This window comes from Artemia sp. Qi Xiang Cuo, chromosome 13, assembly GCF_049724085.1.
Source record: "Artemia sp. Qi Xiang Cuo chromosome 13, ASM4972408v1, whole genome shotgun sequence".
Classification (NCBI taxonomy): domain Eukaryota; kingdom Metazoa; phylum Arthropoda; class Branchiopoda; order Anostraca; family Artemiidae; genus Artemia; species Artemia sp. Qi Xiang Cuo.
Genome location: NC_142806.1, coordinates 54,291,372 through 54,309,893, shown reverse-complemented (window position 1 = coordinate 54,309,893; position 18,522 = coordinate 54,291,372). Strand labels below are relative to the sequence as shown.

The window sequence follows — 18,522 nt, the reverse complement described above, 5'->3', positions numbered from 1 at the left end:
CCCCAATTACTGTAATTGGGCTATCTAAACTATCTAAAATATCATCCTCTGAAAGTTCAAGGGGTACTCCCTTTGTTACCCCTCTTACTGTCTCACCTTTTCTATTGGCCTCTATTGCCAAGCCACATATTTGACTTTGCTTCTAAATTTTCTCAGCTGCTACTTCAGTTTTCACAAAAATAAACATTTTCCTTCTTTCAGCAAAAACTTTGAACTCAAACTTGTTTTCTTTTAATAGTTCTTTTATGCATTTTGAGAGTCTGAAATCTTCTGGGAATCTAAATTTAATTCCTCCTTTACTTCAATGACCATTCCGACCTTGAAAAGCTCTTCTTTTGGGACTTCAAATTCTTTATTGATATTTAATTTTGCTGACACCCACTGTCTCTGTTTTGGCTCCATATTTATCTCTTTCCTTCCATCTTTTGGAACCTGGGATGAGAGTCCACCATTTTTCACTGAATTATACTTTTTCGTTTAAGGTCGTTGACACTCCACATCTGTAGCTCTTCTTTTTGTAGCTGATTTGTCTATTTCAGTCTTCACACCTTCTGCAATATAGGGGTTAGCACAATCGAACATGTCTATTTCCTGTTCATTATATGATTCTCTGCTACTTGGTAAGAGTGGATACTCCTGATCAACTAGTGGACTATATCTATTTTGCGTGGGTACCGTTCGTACATAGAATGATACACTGGGTAAGCACATGTTATTAGAGCTATTAGATTGGATTGGTATAAACATTTGCCCATACTGGTTTACTACAGGCATTGTTGTTAGTCCTTGCATATTTAGGTAGCCATAGGGGATTTTGACTGGAGCCCCTGATGGCTCCATTATTGTCCACTTTCCTGTTCTTGCAACAAATATTCTTCAAATCTTTCCAAATTGACAATATTGTATCTCCTTCCACACTACAGCTCTAGTCTGTCCTTTTCAATTCTGTGGTGATTGAATTGGATAACTTTAAACTGTCTCAAATTCACAATCAGTAAATAACTTTAATCTTTAATTCCCCCAATCTGATCTGAGAGATTTGAGTCTCCTCTTGACAGCAATGTCAGTTGAGACTTCTTTCAATATGACTAATTTCCTTCCTTCTCAGCACAACACCATTAGCTGCAAATACTTTCAATGCAGCAATAATTAATACACCTCAGCTTCAATCAAAAAAAGAACAGACAATCTTCCTTTATAGCAGTTTTTTTTTTTTTTTTTTTTTTTTTTTTTTTTTTTTTTTTTAAACACGGACATATATCATTGCTAAAAACATCAGTCAAACCTATTACACATACAAAATCAATCCATTTTTCAACACTGACAATACAGCAATTACATTACTATCAACATCAGATAAAATCTTTTTCTCTACCACTTTCCTGTATAAACTTAATAAACAGGTCTGTCATCCTATACTTCAAAAAAATCATCATCAATCAAAATTCCTAATGCAAGTCCTACTGAAAATTCTCCTAAGTTTTCCTCTTTGCACAAATTCATCATTTCTTTCCTCAGATTTTCATATTCCTTACATTCAACAACATAATGGAAAATACTTTCTATCTCACTACAATCATCACACTGAGGACTATCAGTTTGCCTATGATAAACAACCTATGCTTAATACCTACATGGGTTGACCGAAAACGGAACATTAAGCAACCATATTTTCTTTTTAATCTACTATAATTTTTCATATCAAAGCCAGGCGTCTTTTTCTGGGTAAGAGCTATATTACTACTATTATCCCTCATTTCCTCAAAATGTTTTTGGTAAATCTTTCTAACCATCTCTCTAATCTGTTTGTATGTTTCTGTAGGGGGTGTAAGGGTCATATTTTGGGCTGTCAGTTTGGCATATTTGTCTGCTTTTTCATTACCTGCCACCCCCACATGGACTGGACACCACAAAATTTTATCACTATTCCTTTCTCAACAATCTTCAGAATTGAACTATAACTCTTATGGACCTCATCATTTGGTTTATTTGGAAAATTCTTTAGGGACTGGAGGGCAGATTTTGAGTCACTGCATATGAGGAACTTAGATTGGTTTTCATCACTTTCACTAGTTTTCCTCAATACCCACTCTAGTGCACTTTCAATTGCTTTTATTTCTGCCTCAAATATAGTTGATTCTTTACTTAGTGACTTTGTTATCACTGTATTAAATTCTGGAGCCACTGCTGAACAACCCACTCCTAAACCAATTATTTTTGAACTGTCTGTATATATTTTAACATATTCTTGATACTTGCTATTCAAAACTGAGAGGAATTCATATCTCATTATTAGGGGGTTTATTTTCCATTTTTTTCCATGTAATCAATCTGACACTCAATCTGAACCCAATCCCAGGGGGGAATTTTTGGTGGTTTTTCATAACATAGCATTTGGGTAATAGGTACTTCTATACCTTCCTCAGTTATTAGTTCTTCGAATTTTTCAAAATCATTTAGATGTTTCCATTTTGTATGGTGATTTCTAGTGGTGGTCACACCAGGTTTAATTATCAATTTGTCAACTGGGTGATCAAAGTCTACTTTCCATAGATTGTTCATACAAACCATAAGTATTTTCTCTCGTATTGTGTTGAGTTTCTCCACTCCAGACTCGCCCAGGAGAAAAGGAATTGGGGTACTCTGGTGAGCTCCAAATGCTAATCTTAGAGCTGTATTCTGTATTGTATCAAGTTTTCTGAGAGTAGATTCTGGGGCAATGCTGTATATCGAACTCCCATAATCAATTTTAGGTCTTATGTATTTGATATAAAATTGTCTTGCTGTAACTATGTTGACACCATGCTTCCCACACAAAAGCATCTTCATCAAATTCAGTTGCTTTGCACAGGATTCTTTTAGATATTTGACATGTTGACTAAACTGAAGTTTATCATCAATGTGTATTCCAAGGACTTTATGACAATTGGTAACAAGCAGTTCCTCTCCAAATAGAGTAAGTTGGGAAGATCTAATATTCCTCTTAGATGTGAACAACATAACTTTAGCTTTAGATGGTTCAAAATCAAGATCTATTCCTAGGGACCATAACTCTATTTGGACTAATGTTTCTTCGAAAACTTTTTCTACTTCGTCCACTGTTTTTTGTATTGTTCATGTATTATTATCATTTGAATAAATTCTTCCTTTTCATCTATTGCCTTCAAGAGTGATCTCAAACCATCCAACATTATAATAATCTGTTCCACGAAGACTTACATGTGGACCACCTCATTCAACCTGGATTTCCTTTGATCCTTTTTGTCCTACAATCAAAGCAATTTTTCCATCTGACATGTAACTCAGTGTGAATTTGATCAAATTTTTATTATTTTTTGCTTTAGATAAACCTTGTGGTATCTGTCTGTGAACCAAATTATCAAAAGCTCCTTTAACATCCAAGAACACTGCAATCATTACTTTGCCATTATCAAGTGCATCAATGATGTCTCTCTGCATCCTGATCAGGTTATCTACTGTATTTCTCTCTCTACGAAAACCTGTCTGAATATCCTGCAGCAGGTTAGCTTCATCTATTGCAAATCTCAGTCTTTCCTTTACTAACCTTTCATATATCTTACCTCCAACTGGGAGAAGAGTTATAAAACAATGATTTTCTACTTTGTATGGTTTATTTGGTTTTGGGATCATGATAGATGTGCCATTCTTCCAAATTGTAGGGAAACTGCCCTCCTTCCACAATTTGTTGATGAGTTTTAGCAGAATATCCTTCCATTTATCAGTCAACCTTTTAAAGAAAACAGGGTATATGTTGTCACTGCCAGATGAAGTCTCTGGTAGTGTCTTTAGAACAAGTTCTAATTCTGATTTTGAGAAGGGTTTGTTGTAATTTGATAATGATTTTTCCATAGAAAGTTTTCTTGCTTTAGTGAAAGTTGTTGAATGTGGGCTGGTTCCTTCAAATGGATCTTTCTTACCTATTGTCTGGTGGAGATGACTTGCTCCTGCCTCAGCTTTTGTTTTGTTATCAGCAATCACTTGTCCTTGGTAGGTTGTTGGCCCCTGTGGATGGTGGTACAATTCTCTCCTATTCATCTTTCTTATGAAGGTATACACTTTTCCAAATGGATCCCTGAAGCTGAGATTTGAGACAAAATGCTTCCAAGATTCTGCTTTAGCTTGATTTATTGTTTTTCTAGATTCTGCCTGGGCCAATATTTTTTTTCTATAATTTTCAATTGTCAGAATCTTGTTGTAATTGTTTGAAGCTTGGTTTAGTTTCTTCTTATTTAAGCTACACTGTTCATTCCACCATATTGGTTCATTCCTAGTCTTGTTGCCCAATGTCTTGATGGGGATAGTCTTCTTAGCCACTTTCATCAGTAGATCCTGTAATCTTTCAATTTTCTTTCTCTGTAGTCATAACTGTTGCCAGTTCTTCTTCAAGACTTATCCTTATAAATTCTTTCTGGACGTAGTCCCAGTTAACTTTCCTCAATTTAAAGGTAGGGTATGTCGGTGGGGTTTGGCTTCTTAGTGTAGATTTTTTATGCTCGATTATCACTGGCTCATGATCACTGGTTCAGGTTGGTTCAGGAGTTAAACTTATATTTAGTTGATTGATTATTGCTACTGCAGAGAATGTCAGGTCAATGGTAGAGTATACTCCTGTAATTGGGTTTCTTCTAGTATGAAGTCCAAGTGAGGTCACTAGGCCAATGTCATCATTCTTATCCAGAGCACTTAGGATACCTATACCACTACGATTATGAGATCCACATAAACACCAGGCATCTGAATGGGCATTAAAGTCACCAGTAATAATAAAAGGCTCTTTGGCTTTAATCACTTTTTCACTTTATTGAAAATGTCCTCTGTTTGTGGCTCATTTCCATTGGGGTTATATATACTAACAATAACTATTGTATTCCTCTTACCCAGGAATACTGTACAAGCTACAATTTCAATTTTAGAACTTGTGATGTCTTCAATATCTAGTTTTTGAAACATTAATGACTTTTTAATGCAAATTAATATTCCTCCTCTTGACTGTTCTGCTCTATCTTTTCTTACTACTTCATAATTTCTAAGTCTCCATGAATAATAGGGTTGTAGCCATGTTTCTTGAAAGCATCCAACATCAATTTTTTCTTTTTCTAAATAGCACTCTAATAAATCCTTTTTGCCTTTCATAATAGATTGGATGTTAAAAGATAGCAACTTCATTCTGGTTTATTTGCTAGATTCCAAACTTCTTCTATGTTGATTTCAACTTTGAACAGTGAGTGCATAAGTTGACATAACTTCACTATCCTATCTTTCATTTCTAATTCCTTGATGTCTATCACTTCTGGCACTTTGGATACAAATAACACTAGCTGTTGAAGGGTGTTTTTTGGTTCAAAGGGGGGTTGCTCTTTCACAGCCTTCTTATTCAGTGCATCTGCATAACTCTGGTATGCATTAGCTGCTCTTTTCATAGGTATGTTTTGGGCAACTGCAATTTTTATGATTTCACAGTTTTGTTGGTGGGCTGGGCAGCTACCAGATGTTGTTGAATGGTTTTTCCCACAGTTAGCACAGACATACTTTTGGTATTTTCCTGACTCTTTGGTTTCTAGTTTTAAGGGACACTCATTAGAAGAGTGTTTTTTTGCACATCTCAAGCATACAGCATGTGGCAACCTACACTTTTCTTGAGTGTGGCCATACTTTTGGCATTTAAAGCACTGAATAATTGGTTGGTTGTATCTCTCAATACTTCTTTTTCTTCCATATAGCCAAATAGACTGGGGAAGAGAGTTACTCTCAAATGCTACACAAATACTCAGGCCATCTTCTAATTTTTTGGTCTCTTGGGTGTATCTTTTTAACCTCTTTAATTCCTTAATCTCAATATTAGTTTATACCCTGAGGTCTGTCAGCAGTTCTTCCTTTGAATAATCTAGTGCTATTTGCTTAATTACACCATAGCTGACTTGTCTTTTCTCTTCAGGTGCTACATCAACAACATCTAGCTTCTGAATTTTCATTAAAGTATCCAATGCAGTTTGTGATTGAACATATACTGATAGTCTATTTCTATCATAGTTTGAGTAAAAGTCAATTTTTTCTGTTTGGAGAATTTTCCTAAGTTCTAGAGTGATTACTCTGTCTGATGGAAGTTTTACCTGCGAGGTGAAAACCATTGTTAGATTAGTCCCTGATTCACTGCTTATAAACTCTCTAGCTGCTTCTATTCTGTTATTTCTAGCTCTGAATTTTTCTGGAAATCTTTCAACTATTGGAGGTTTAACAGTTTTAGAAGTTTCTTGCTCAAGAGGGTACCCACTTCTCTTACCATTTCTTTTCAGTAAATCACTTATCCTTTCAGCCTCCATGGGATTTACAACATTTGTGATTTTCTCCTCTTCTTCCTGGGGGAGGGGAGGATAACCAACTGACAACCCTGAAAATCTATTATGGACACTTAGGCTACTGAGGATACAAATTGTAAATTTTGGGTTTGGGGTGCATGGTATAAATGACCTTGATGACTTGAATATGGCAGAGGTGCATAGTAAACTGTAGGGGGCCCTTGAGTATCTTGATATGTTGAGTGAGGAAATTGCATAGGTGTTTGATGGGGCTGTCCAGAGTATACTGGAAATGGCTGGGTGTGAGATGGCAATTATGCTATGTGTGGTGGTGAGAATGATGTATGTGGAGGAGACAGTCCTATTAGTGCTGATTTTGAACCTGTTTGTGTATGGTTTGTCTGTTGTGGATGGCTAGTTCCCACTGTGACACTTCCCCCAAGGGGGACCACCATTAGAGGGTGGGAATTCATTAATCGATTCTAATCCAAATATTGTAAATGCTCTTACCCGAAATAAAAACTTCAGAATACGAAATAGTCTGGAAAACAAGCCTGGGCAAATTTTTTTTCTTTCTATTTTACTGCGTTGTCCGTTTTCCTCGATCCTTTTAATTCCCCTAAGATTTCAATGTTTCCATATTTTGAATTTTCTCTGTCGCTGTTGCCGTCGGGCAGTTGCCAAAATAACTTTCTTTTGGATGAATTTGAAAATCAAGCAAAAAAGCCAAAAACCACAAAATATATGTTTTTGAGCCCGCCAAAGAAGCCGCCAGAGAAGAGAAACCTGGTTATAGGAACAGGATATGAAATATGAAGTCTGTTCCAATCTTCTTCTCACTCTTAATAAAGAATCCCCCCTTCCTTAACAAGAACAGAATCAACAGTTTCTGAATCCGAATCTGATTCCTTCAGATTCTTCTCATCAGGTTTCATGAATGAAACCATGATAACTGTTAAAGCTAATACTACAATTGAGGGTATTCCCCCATTGTATGATGTTATTTCCAACACAAAAAAACCCACGGATAACCTTCAAGAAGTTCTCTCTCGGAACGCCAAGAAAAGTATAAAACATTTCTCCAGCAAAACCCCTCAATTCTAAGCCCAAGAAAGACCACAATATCTTCCCCCCAACTATAATTAGAGATTTCTGAGGAGCAACCTTTTATTGTCAAAGATATTTCCCAAATCAGATTAGAATTTTCAAAATAATTAAATTAGAATTCTCATTAAATATTAATAAAAATGATGCAATTTATCCTCTCTGAAGGATAAAGCAGCATCTGAAAAACTTCTGATAGTTACAAATCTTTTAAGTATGTCTATCAAGTGTTGTTATTTGTCTCCTCCAAAAAGGTGACTAAAATTATTATTTACAATGTCCAAACGGACATAGCACTACAGGAGATAGCCACTGGTCTAAAAAATTGCCAAGGAGAGCCTATATCAGTGACAAGTGTCTCTAGGTTAGGTAAACCTGATACTACAGGCCAAATAATCAGCAAATCATTTCTATTTGGTTTGAACGAGGAAGTAAATCTGAATCAACCTTTGCTGTTGTTTGGCCAAAGAAAAGCTTTCAAGGCCTGCCAGTTGAAGCTTATCCAATGCCATAAATGTTCAAAGCTAGTGTCTATTGCTAAATTTTGCTCTTCAAATACTATAACCTATGCGAAGTGTGATAACCAGCATAATGAGGATGCTACCTGCCCCAAAGAGGAACCCAAATATATTAACTGCAAAGGCCCTCATAGATTAGATAATAAGGCTAAAGGTCCATCATACAAACAAAGAGCTGCCTCTCTAAAACCGCCAAAGAAAGGTCAATACCTTATGCTTTTGCTGCTATGGAGGCTAGAGCAACACAAAGTCAAGTCTCAAACACGCGTAATGGATCAGAACCTCTGGTACCTATTTCCGTTGGTGTCAATCAATCGAGTACCCCCCACCCCCCCCGAGCAGCCAACACTCTTCATCGCTCCATTCACCAAGCCTTGAGGATTACAAAAATAGAAAAAATTCAAACCCAAACTAAGGATATATCTCCCCTTTGCATCAACGAGAACTATTATCCCCCAATAATACCACCGTCGAAGAAAGAATATAGGCAAGAAGTGTCAACCCAATCCCCTGATAGTGAAAACTACTTATCTGATATGTGCCTCTCTATGCTCAACATGTTAGCCCTGGAAAAAGTCAACCTGCCACCCCAACAGAAGTCGGATATTGCCAGTGAGATGACCTCAACCTATCTCTCAAAAGAAATACTTGCCCAGGCTGAAGCCCACTTCACCCAAATTATGAATAAATACCAACCATTCACTTTCAGGGGCTATCAGCCCAACTAACTGTTCCCCTGTCTTCGTCTATTGTTTTTTCCAATAATTTACAAAATTCAACCAACAATTTTTACAGCTCAAATAATTCAAAAAGCAACTTAAGTAAGGATAAAGTATTACCAAGTATTCACAGCGGAGAACCTTTGAATAGTTCCACTTTCAAATTTTGCGAATCGGAACTCGAAAATCCAGGCTGTCCGAAAAATGCGGTTTAATCTCGCTTTCTAGGGCGAAAACGAGAGAAAGGTTGATTTGGCTAGGGCACGTTCTGCGGATGAAAGATGACTTATTGCCGAAGATTGTGCTTATCGACCAGTCACCTGGGGTTAAACGAAAATCAGATCGTCCACTGTAGGGTTGGAAGACGTAGTAAATTAGAATTTAAGGGAAAAGGGAACTTCTTGGGAGGGTGTAAAGAGGGGGGCTTTGAATAGATAACGACGGAGGAGGAGCGCCTGTAGCTGTGGTGGTCTCAGGCGGCTTGGTGCTGCGATGTTTTTAGTAGTAGTGGTAAAAGAGCAAACATAGCAGTTTCATCTGACTTTGATTTGTTTTTTTCACTTGTATTTGAGTCAGGAGGGGGTGCTGTAAAGCATTATTCCCCGGGCACCACCAAATCTAAGAAAGGCTCTGCATTCGGGGGGGGGGGGGTTGCCGTAAATGTTATTGATCACATCTCAAGGAAAAATTCCGACAAAATAACAGTAGTACTATAAAATTTATTTTTCCAAATATCATAGTCGTTTTTTCAGCAAAGCAGCCACCCTCAGAGGGTTGCCGGTATAATTCGGGGATATATAAGAACTAGAACAAATAATTTGTTACTACATAATTGCAGTTCGTTTCTATTAATCAGAGTATCAGGTCTCCTTTCATTGTTACCTACATTTTGGAGCATCTTCAAATAATTTTTTAATCCAAGTAATTATATTGAAATCATAACTCAATTTTTTTGACAAAATATGACACTAAATGTATTGACTTCATTTTCATTTTTATTTGCTTGGAATTACGAACAAACTGTTGATGAGAAATCCACCGTAAAAATATTGAATCATTCAAATACAATGTTTTTTTTAGTCATTATCTCTTAATTAAACACAATATGTCAAATTAGTTACGAAGATCATTCTTTATAATGTTGCTGTTAGTAGCAGGATCAGAAAACATTGATATATTTTGATTATAATTTACTTGAACTGCTCGTGACGTTTTCAAGTAGATTGATCTATCAACATCTATTTTACAGTTTTGACTGTTTGGGTTCACTATGTCAAACTTGAGTACTTCTTTGTAATGAATGGTGATGTTACTCTACTTTGGATAAAATTGGCAATTAATTTGGCCTGGATTAATTCAAAATACTGGTGCTACATAAAAACGTGGCCAAATATAAGAAAGGCAACGTAAAAATGGTAGATTTTTTATAGAACGTAAGATTTGTTTCTCATCTGCCGCTGCTGCTTTTAACTTCAACCTTCTTTACTCAATGAAACACTTATTATACTATAGTATTCAATGTGATCATTATACTACTGAATTCAACAACACTTAGTCTTTGTTATGCTGATCCAACACCAAAATGCTGAGTTATACAGTTACAATGCTTTTCGTTTGTCATTACCTCCTAATTAAGAACAATAAGACATACAGTTGATTCGAGTCGGCTAGCCATTTTCGCTGTGATTAATTTTAGCGTCAAACTAATATTTCAGAATCAGAGATCTTAAATGATTAGTTTTTTCAACTATTCTCAAGACTATTCTTTTGGCACCATATTTAAAAAAGAGAAAATAAATGTCAAACAGTTTTTGGTAACTAACTATATCCAGGTCCGCCGTAATGAACTGCATGAACTAGATACGCCGTCATCACTGCGGTAAGACAGCGGCTATGGAGGCGGTGCGAGACACCTTAGACAGTGCACTACAAGGCTCCGGTTATCTAACTTTCTTAGAGAGAGAGAGAGAGAGAGAGAGAGAGAGAGAGAGAGAGAGAGAGAGAGAGAGAGAGAGAGAGAGAGAGAGAGAGAGAGAGAGAGAGAGAGAGAGAGAGAGAGAGAGAGAGAGAGAGAGAGAGAGAGAGAGAGAGAGAGAGAGAGAGAGAGAGAGAGAGAGAGAGAGAGAGAGAGAGAGAGAGAGAGAGAGAGAGAGAGAGAGAGAGAGAGAGAGAGAGAGAGAGAGAGAGAGAGAGAGAGAGAGAGAGAGAGAGAGAGAGAGAGAGAGAGAGAGAGAGAGAGAGAGAGAGAGAGAGAGAGAGAGAGAGAGAGAGAGAGAGAGAGAGAGAGAGAGAGAGAGAGAGAGTAGAGAGAGAGTGTGCCGAGAGATTGTGTGAGAGAGAGAGACTGCCCAAGCAATGGTCAATGAAATAGCATATTTCTCTCAGCTACTGGGTATGAAGATCAAAATGGTCAAAACTGAAGTCATTGACCTAAATATACAGTCGCATTTTTTCCTAAGTTTTACTGGACTGACTTCTGTTTCTCTCGAGTACATATAATGACCAACCACATAATAGGACCCGTTTGCGGATATCCATCGGAGTGGAAATTGTTAGTAAAATAAAGTTTCTACGGATTTTTTTTTTCTAAAGACTGACAAGTAAAAAGCTGCATCCAGCTCGATTTAAAATATCAAAAGCCAGGTAATCTAATTTTGTCTTAAAAGCCTCGTTTGATGTCATACAACTAAAACAGGAAATACTGTAAATCAATTCAAAGAATATACGAAGAAATTTACGGGAAATGAAAATAAACATTTCATTGACAAAAGAATAAACTGAGAACAAAAGAATATTTATTCAGACAAAATAATTATTGACTCCCACCCTGATAGATGATACACAATTATGCAGAAGCAGCAAAGGGTAAATAAGTAAACCTAGAAGCGGTACGTAACCGAAAAATGATTTTAAACTATAAAATATTTATAGTTATTCCAACATGGTCCCAAGGCCCTTCCCCAGAAAAACTATATATTAATTACTCTGAAACAATTAAATATAATATATTGAGCCCTCTTTTGTATTTCTCCCATCCATAGCGAAACTATTTCTTGTCTACAGGTCACAATCATTACAAATATTGGTGGCATAAACAAATTGATAAAACAAAATCATTGAAATCACAACAACAAATTTCACAGTAACGGATGGAGCTGAAAATGACATTAAAATAGTTAATCCCCCCCCCCTACTCACATAACTCTTTAGTAGTCCGAGTTTACTGATATTATATATTTTTGTTTGACCCTATTTTTTGGTCATTATATGGTTTTACTTCTTAGAAGCCAAAATCCCAACTTTTAACAACACCCTCTTTTAGATTGGGCATATGAAAAAAAACTTCGTAGATTATAGTTTATAACTGTATGTATAGTATTGTATAGTAAATAACTGTATTGTGTAGTATATAGTTTATAACTAACATCGATTATAACTGAAAAGAATAAAGTGAACTGTAGTTTTTTTTTTGTCAGCGTTCAAGTTTTCGATTAGTTCCAAAAAACAAGTTAACTACCCCCCAAGGTGAATGAATCAATTAATGAATTTAAAACAAATAAACTATTTAGTAGAGTACAAGGGCAGCAAATTTGCAGGATACCCTCATCAGTACACACAGCCATCTTGTAGCAAAAGATTTTAATCAAATAAACACAACAACAATTAAATAAGACAAAGCTATAAACAACAATACTCAATGGCCGGTAACTTAACTGAACAAAAAGGATAATAGTTAAAATACAAAATCGTAGATATATTTTAATATATATACTTGCAATGAATAATCTAAAAAAAGGTTCCCTTGCAAGCACACAAAGCATTCTATTACACTTCAAACTCAATTATGACTAAAATAGCCGGTGTCACATTCAGAGGAAGGGTGATCAGATCAGAAGAAGGGATGATTGAGGGGTGAGAAAGCTTCAAAACCAGTAAAATATCCAGAGAGATTTTTCTAGATGGGTGCCTTCGAGTGTAAATTTTAAATAGTCCTATTATACTGGTGACTCAGAAGGACTTTAAAAACACATACTCATATAAAATACAGAGGTCCAATTTTGCTTATTTTTCTCTAGCAAAAACCTTCCAGATTCCTTAGTAATATAAGATATTCGGATTCAATTTTTTGAATCCAGCTACAAAACAGTTTGAATTTGAATACTTTATTTAGACAATTTAGTGCATTTCGGATGTTGTTTTTTTTTTACAGAGGCATATCCTTGAATTTATTAGCTGCATCAACTTAGAGTACTAAGGTGCCCTTCAATTATTTAGTCTAATATATTCTTATAAATATTTACTAAAGCAGGTGATATTAATCTTATATGCTTGAAAATTGCCTCATTTTTGTTGCTTTTTTGTAGCTAAAGTTTAACAATTTACTTCATCTTAAAGAGTTTTTGTTCATTACTGTCAGAACATTATCACAAAGATGATGATTTACTGTAAAATAAAATACACCTTTCAGTGTTTATTTGATATAAATGTTGCTATTCAGAAAAAAAATAAAGATTTACTTAATATTTACCATTGTAAGTTAGCATTGCTAATGTTGAATGATGTTAACGAAATCATTAAGGAAACTAAACACAAATATCCATTGCAAAGACCACCAACTTTTTGAAATTTCAACACAGATCAGTTTTCCTCTAATGTTATTTATTGCTCTTTCTATAGCCTTTTTATTCTTTTCACTCTTTTTCTTTAGCCTTTTTTATTCTCTTCGTCTTTAGTTTGTAATACTAAAGATGTGGTCATTAATCCAAGCATTGCCTCATTTCCCGAGTAAAATTTTGAATCCTTGGAAATACTGATAATAATTCGTACGACAGAGCAGATTTCTTAGTTTCTGCTCGAATTCCTTCCATTTTCAAGAAATCATTTTATTCCAAACTAAACATTTAGATATTTTTATAATCAAGCAATTGCCTCTCTTTCTAATCGATAAGTTTTTATGCACAAGAATTGCTACGGAGATGAGCTCAACTTTATTCCTATACATCTGATCCTTTATAGCCAGCATTTGCTCGCAGCAGGGCTCGGTCACATAATACGCTACCCGGTCATGATTTTTATTCAATAGGGGATTCAAAGGTCTTTTCATACTTCTCTTTGTCCATGTCCCAAGCAAGCCCGTATCCAGGGGGGAGTTATGGAGTTTGCCCCCACCTCCCGAAATGTTTGTCTGACTTTTAAAATCGTAACAAAAATAAACATAACCAAATTTTAATAGATTTTTAACTTTTTTGTGCCCCCCCCCCCATTCAAAAAAATCCTGGATACGGCCCTGGAACCAAAATTATAAAAATTTGGAAAATCTTTATAAAAATCAGTATTGTGTAAAAGGTTTAATTGTAAACTATAAACCTGCGTGCTTTTTCCAAAAATGGGATGTTATATGACAGTTCAGATTTGATTTAAAGGAAATATCTCGCTCGCATAGATTACATTTATACGGTTTCTCACCTATATGCAGAGTTTGATGTTCATTAAAATAGTCTGATCGAGAAAAGCTCTTCATGCATACATTACATTTAAACAGTGTTTCACCTGTATGAAACACCGTGAAACACCTCTGTGAATGGACGTGAAATCTTTTATCGCATATATTGCACTCCTAGTTTTTTATGCCCTGTTTCCTAAGCAAGCCAATATTAGAATTTGAAGCTTCCATAAGTAAATTAGTATTACTTGATGATTTATCTGCAACTCCTACAATAAAATAAAGGCAATGGAACAAACCTAAAACGCTATAATAAAATATCCTGAGGTAATGGTGCTCAAAAAAAAAAAAAAAAAAAAAAAAAAAAAAAAAAAAAAAAAATCAAACTCACTGAGCATTATTAAAACGAAAATCCCAAAATTTTCATCTTCAGATTTTGCGATTCAGATATTAAAAAATACTTCCCTGTTAAGAAAAAAGAAAAGAAGAAAAACCTATAATTACAACTAATTAAACTTTGATAATTTCGGAGACCACACTGCCTTTCCATGACGATAAATAAAAGTTCAAATAGGGATAAAATCCTTTTAATACAAAAATACCAGATATTTCGGTCACATATACAGTGACCGTCATCAGTAGTAAATATCTGGTATTTTTAGAGTTTTACTGCTGATGACGGTCACTGTATATGTGACCGAAATATCTGGTATTTTTGTGAATTTCTATCACTGTTATAAAAAACACTGTCTATTAAAAGGATTTTATCCCTATTTGAACTTTTATTTAATTAAACTTTAGGTTAAAGAAGGGTCTAATGATTTCAGAATGTCTCTCCTTGCTGATATTTAGAGAAAAAACGAGGGACAAATAATTAAAAAAAACACCACAATTGTTTTTAAAAGAGCTAGTACTAGCTTTGAAACTCATTTATTTATTTTGATTTTGACACTGTAATAAACTTTTAGACCAGTAATTTCTTTAAAGCAGAAGTCTTATGTAAGGCGTACACAAAATAGCTGGAATCCAAAAAGATTGATGAAACTAATTTGTTTTGAGAATAATAACAAAATCAACACTACATGTCATAGTTTACTGATGAATAGATGTTCTAACTTTACGCTATTTTCACGTCTTGTTTAGGCTTTCACCCATAAAAAAAAAACAGTTAGATATTATAGTAGAAATTACTTATCCGACTAATCAGCAGTCAGAACGCGTGCTTTTTCAAGCTCAAGAATCGTTGGAAACAGTTTGAACTTGATCATATCATATATATAAATAATAATCGATCAGCCAATCAGCAGTCAGAACACGTGATTTTTAACCTCGTAAATCATTGGAAGCAGTTGGAACTTGATTATATACCACCATGCACATAATAACATCACTCCTATATACCCTAGAGTCTTTTACCGATGCAGTCTTCGGTTTTCAATGATAGCATTGATGGAGCAAGCTGTCTTAGCCGTCTGTGAAACTCACTATTCTGTAACAAGATTTTATCATAAACTACAAACTAGCGGGGTTTCTCCAAGAAGGGGTTGTCAGATGAACGTTCAGATTCAACTTAAATTGATAATGCTCTCTTATGCACTTTTTGGTGCCTATGAAAATTGCTTGATTGGGAAAAGGATTTTTTGCACACATCACATTTATAAGGTTTCTCACCTTTATGCAGTCTTTGATGTCTATTTAAAGACCATTTCGAGAAAAAACTGTTCTGACACACATCACATTTATACGTTTTTTTCCCTGTATGAATTCTTTGATGTTTCTTGAATTTTGAATGGAAGTGATCTCTTTTATTGCATGTATTGCACTCATAGTCTTTTCTGCACTCTTTACTATTCAAGCCAGTATTAGAATTTGAAACTTCCATAGGTGTATTGGTATTACTCGGTGAAGTATCTGCAACTCCTACAATAAAAACAAAATAAAATGGATTGAAAAAAACTTGAAACGCTATAATAAGATGTTCTCCCCAAAGTAATCACAAAACAAATCAGGCACCTTAAGAAAAAAAGAAGCAAAACGAGAGGCTTGAACAGATACAAGTTTATTGATCTAAGGATTATAAAAATAAAACTATTTAAATTTTTATTTACAGATTTTGTGATTCAAATAGTGAAAATATCCCTCTGTTAATAAAAAGAAAAGAAGAAAAATTTGTATTTGCAATTAATTACACTTTAGGTTAAAAATGTGTCTAGATTTTGTTATTAGGTTAAAAACTGTATTTTTTTATGTATCTATTGGTATGACGACTGTTTTTTAGAATTTCGGTTACTATTGAGCCGCATCACTCCTTGCTTACCGTTCGTTACCACAAACTATTTGATTATATACGTACATATAACTGATCAGCCAATCAGTAGTGGGGAAAAAAAGGCGATCTTCAGTCAGAACACGTGATTTTCAAACCTTGTAATATATTTGAAGCAGTTGGAACTTGATTATATCATATATAGAAGTACTAACCGATCAGCAGCCGAAAATCATAATTTTTTAAAGCTCACAAGCCGTTGGAACTGGATTATATTATATATAGAAATAAAAACCGATCACTCGATAAGCAGTCGGAATACGTGATTTGTAAAGCTCATATACCATTAGAAACAATTGAAACTTGATCAAATACCATCATCTATATATATAACAACACTCCTATATACCCCATTATCTTCTATTGATCCTGCAAGTCTTCGGCTAACAATGATAATCTTAATAGGGTTAACCGTCTAACCATTATGCGAGTATTGTGTTAGCTTAAGGACAATTTTATGACCAAATACTCTGGGCGAATTGGCAGGAGATTAACTTCTAGGTTTCGAAGGTTGAGTTAGAAGATTTGGTTGTTGATGAGGAATGGGGGAGCTTGCAGATCCTTTCAATACATTTCTTACAACCATTTTATAGAATAGATATTTGAGATAGAGGGGGGGGGGGGGTAGAGGGATTAGGCTGCAAATCTATTTGTGAAAGTTTTATTCGCCTACCAAAACAAATTTGCATGAATTAATTACGTGTTATTTTCACGGAATAGCTTTAATTCTTCGATGAGCATTCTACTGTCTGCGAAAAAAGAAGGTTTTTATTATAAGCTAAAAGCTAGCAGACTTTTCCCTAGAATAGATAGTAAGAGGCTATTTAAGATTTGACTTAATTGGTATCTTGGGATATTGTCAAACAGTTTGTGGTAACGAACTGTAAGAAAAGAGCGACCCGGCTCAATAGCAACCGAAACTCTAAAAAACGAATAACCGAGACATAAAAAGAGTCAGATTTTTATGTTGATTTCAAATATATATGTTTCATCAAGTTTAGTCTTACGCATCAAAAGTTACACGCCTGAGAAAATTTGCCTTATTTTGGAACAAAGAGGAAAACAAACCCTAAAAGTAATAAACACTTTAATGAAACTCATACCATCTGATTCAGCGTATCAGAAAACCCTGCTATAGAAGTTTCAAGCTCCTATCTGCAAAAATGTGGAATTTTTATTTTTTGCCAGAAGAAAGATCACGGATGCGTTTTATTTTCCCAGGGGTGATCGTATCGATCCAGCAGTCCTAGAATATCGTGAGAGGGCTCGTTCAAACGGAAATTAAAGCTGTGTCCAGAATTCGTCCGGATTTGGTTTCACCGTCCTAAACTTAGCGGGCTGTCGTGTGGAGCGTAAAAGAGTGAGAAAAATTAGGTGGTGATGAAGAAAAATGTTTTAATTAAACAGCTTTGAAGTCTGAACAAAATATGACTACACTTAGTTTCAAAATCAAATATTCAAATTCGGGAAAATTGATATCTTGGGATACTGTCAAACAGTTTGTGGTAACGAACTGTAAGAAAGTAGCGACCCGGCTCAATAGTAACCGAAACTCTAAAAAACGAATAACCGAGACATCAAAAGAATCAGATTTTAATGCTGATTTCAAATATATAAGTTTCATTAAGTTTAGTCTTGCCCATCAAAAGTTACACGCCTGAAAAAATTTGCCTTATTTTCGAAAAAAGGGAGAAACAACCCCTAAAAGTAATATCACTTTAATGAAACTGACACCATCAGATTCAGCGTATCAGAGAACCCTACTAGAGAAGTTTCAAGCTCCTATCTGCAAAAATGAGGAATTTTGTATTTTTTGCCAGAAGAAATATCACGGATGCGTGTGTTATTTTCCCAGTGGGAATCATATCGATCCAGCAGTCCCAGAATATCGTGAGAGGGCTCGTTCCAACGGAAATTAAAGCTGTGTCCAGAATTCGTCCGGATTTGGTTTCACCGTCCTAAACTTAGCGGGCTGTCGTGTGGAGCGTGAAAGAGTGAGAAAAATTAGGGGTTGAAGAAGAAAAAAGTTTTAATTAGACAGCTTTAAAGTCTGAACGAAATACGACTACACTTAGTTTCAAAATCAAATATTCAA

At 35.1% G+C, this 18,522-nt stretch overlaps 2 protein-coding genes across 3 annotated transcripts in view; both read right to left on the bottom strand.

Moving 5' to 3' along the window:
• LOC148945433 (uncharacterized) overlaps positions 1–6,965 on the bottom strand; it is a 52,863-nt gene extending 45,898 nt beyond the window's left edge. Inside the window, exon 1 of the mRNA XM_089099041.1 lies at positions 6,828–6,965. The gene's annotated coding sequence lies outside the window, so the exon portion shown is untranslated. The remainder of the gene's footprint in view (positions 1–6,827) is intronic.
• Positions 6,966–13,805: 6,840 nt separating this feature from the next.
• The window catches only part of LOC148945432 (uncharacterized), a 39,981-nt gene continuing 35,264 nt past the window's right edge, over positions 13,806–18,522 (bottom strand). Inside the window, exons 7-8 of one of the 2 annotated variants that reach the window (XM_089098778.1) lie at positions 15,698–16,021; positions 13,806–14,217 (exon numbers count right to left, since the gene is read on the bottom strand). In XM_089098778.1, the coding sequence (XP_088954904.1) occupies positions 14,018–14,217; positions 15,698–16,021 (524 nt within the window). In that variant the 3' untranslated portion in view covers positions 13,806–14,017. Of the gene's footprint in view, positions 14,218–14,994; positions 16,022–18,522 lie in introns of those variants that run through there. The other variant, XM_089098777.1, reaches the window with a different exon arrangement.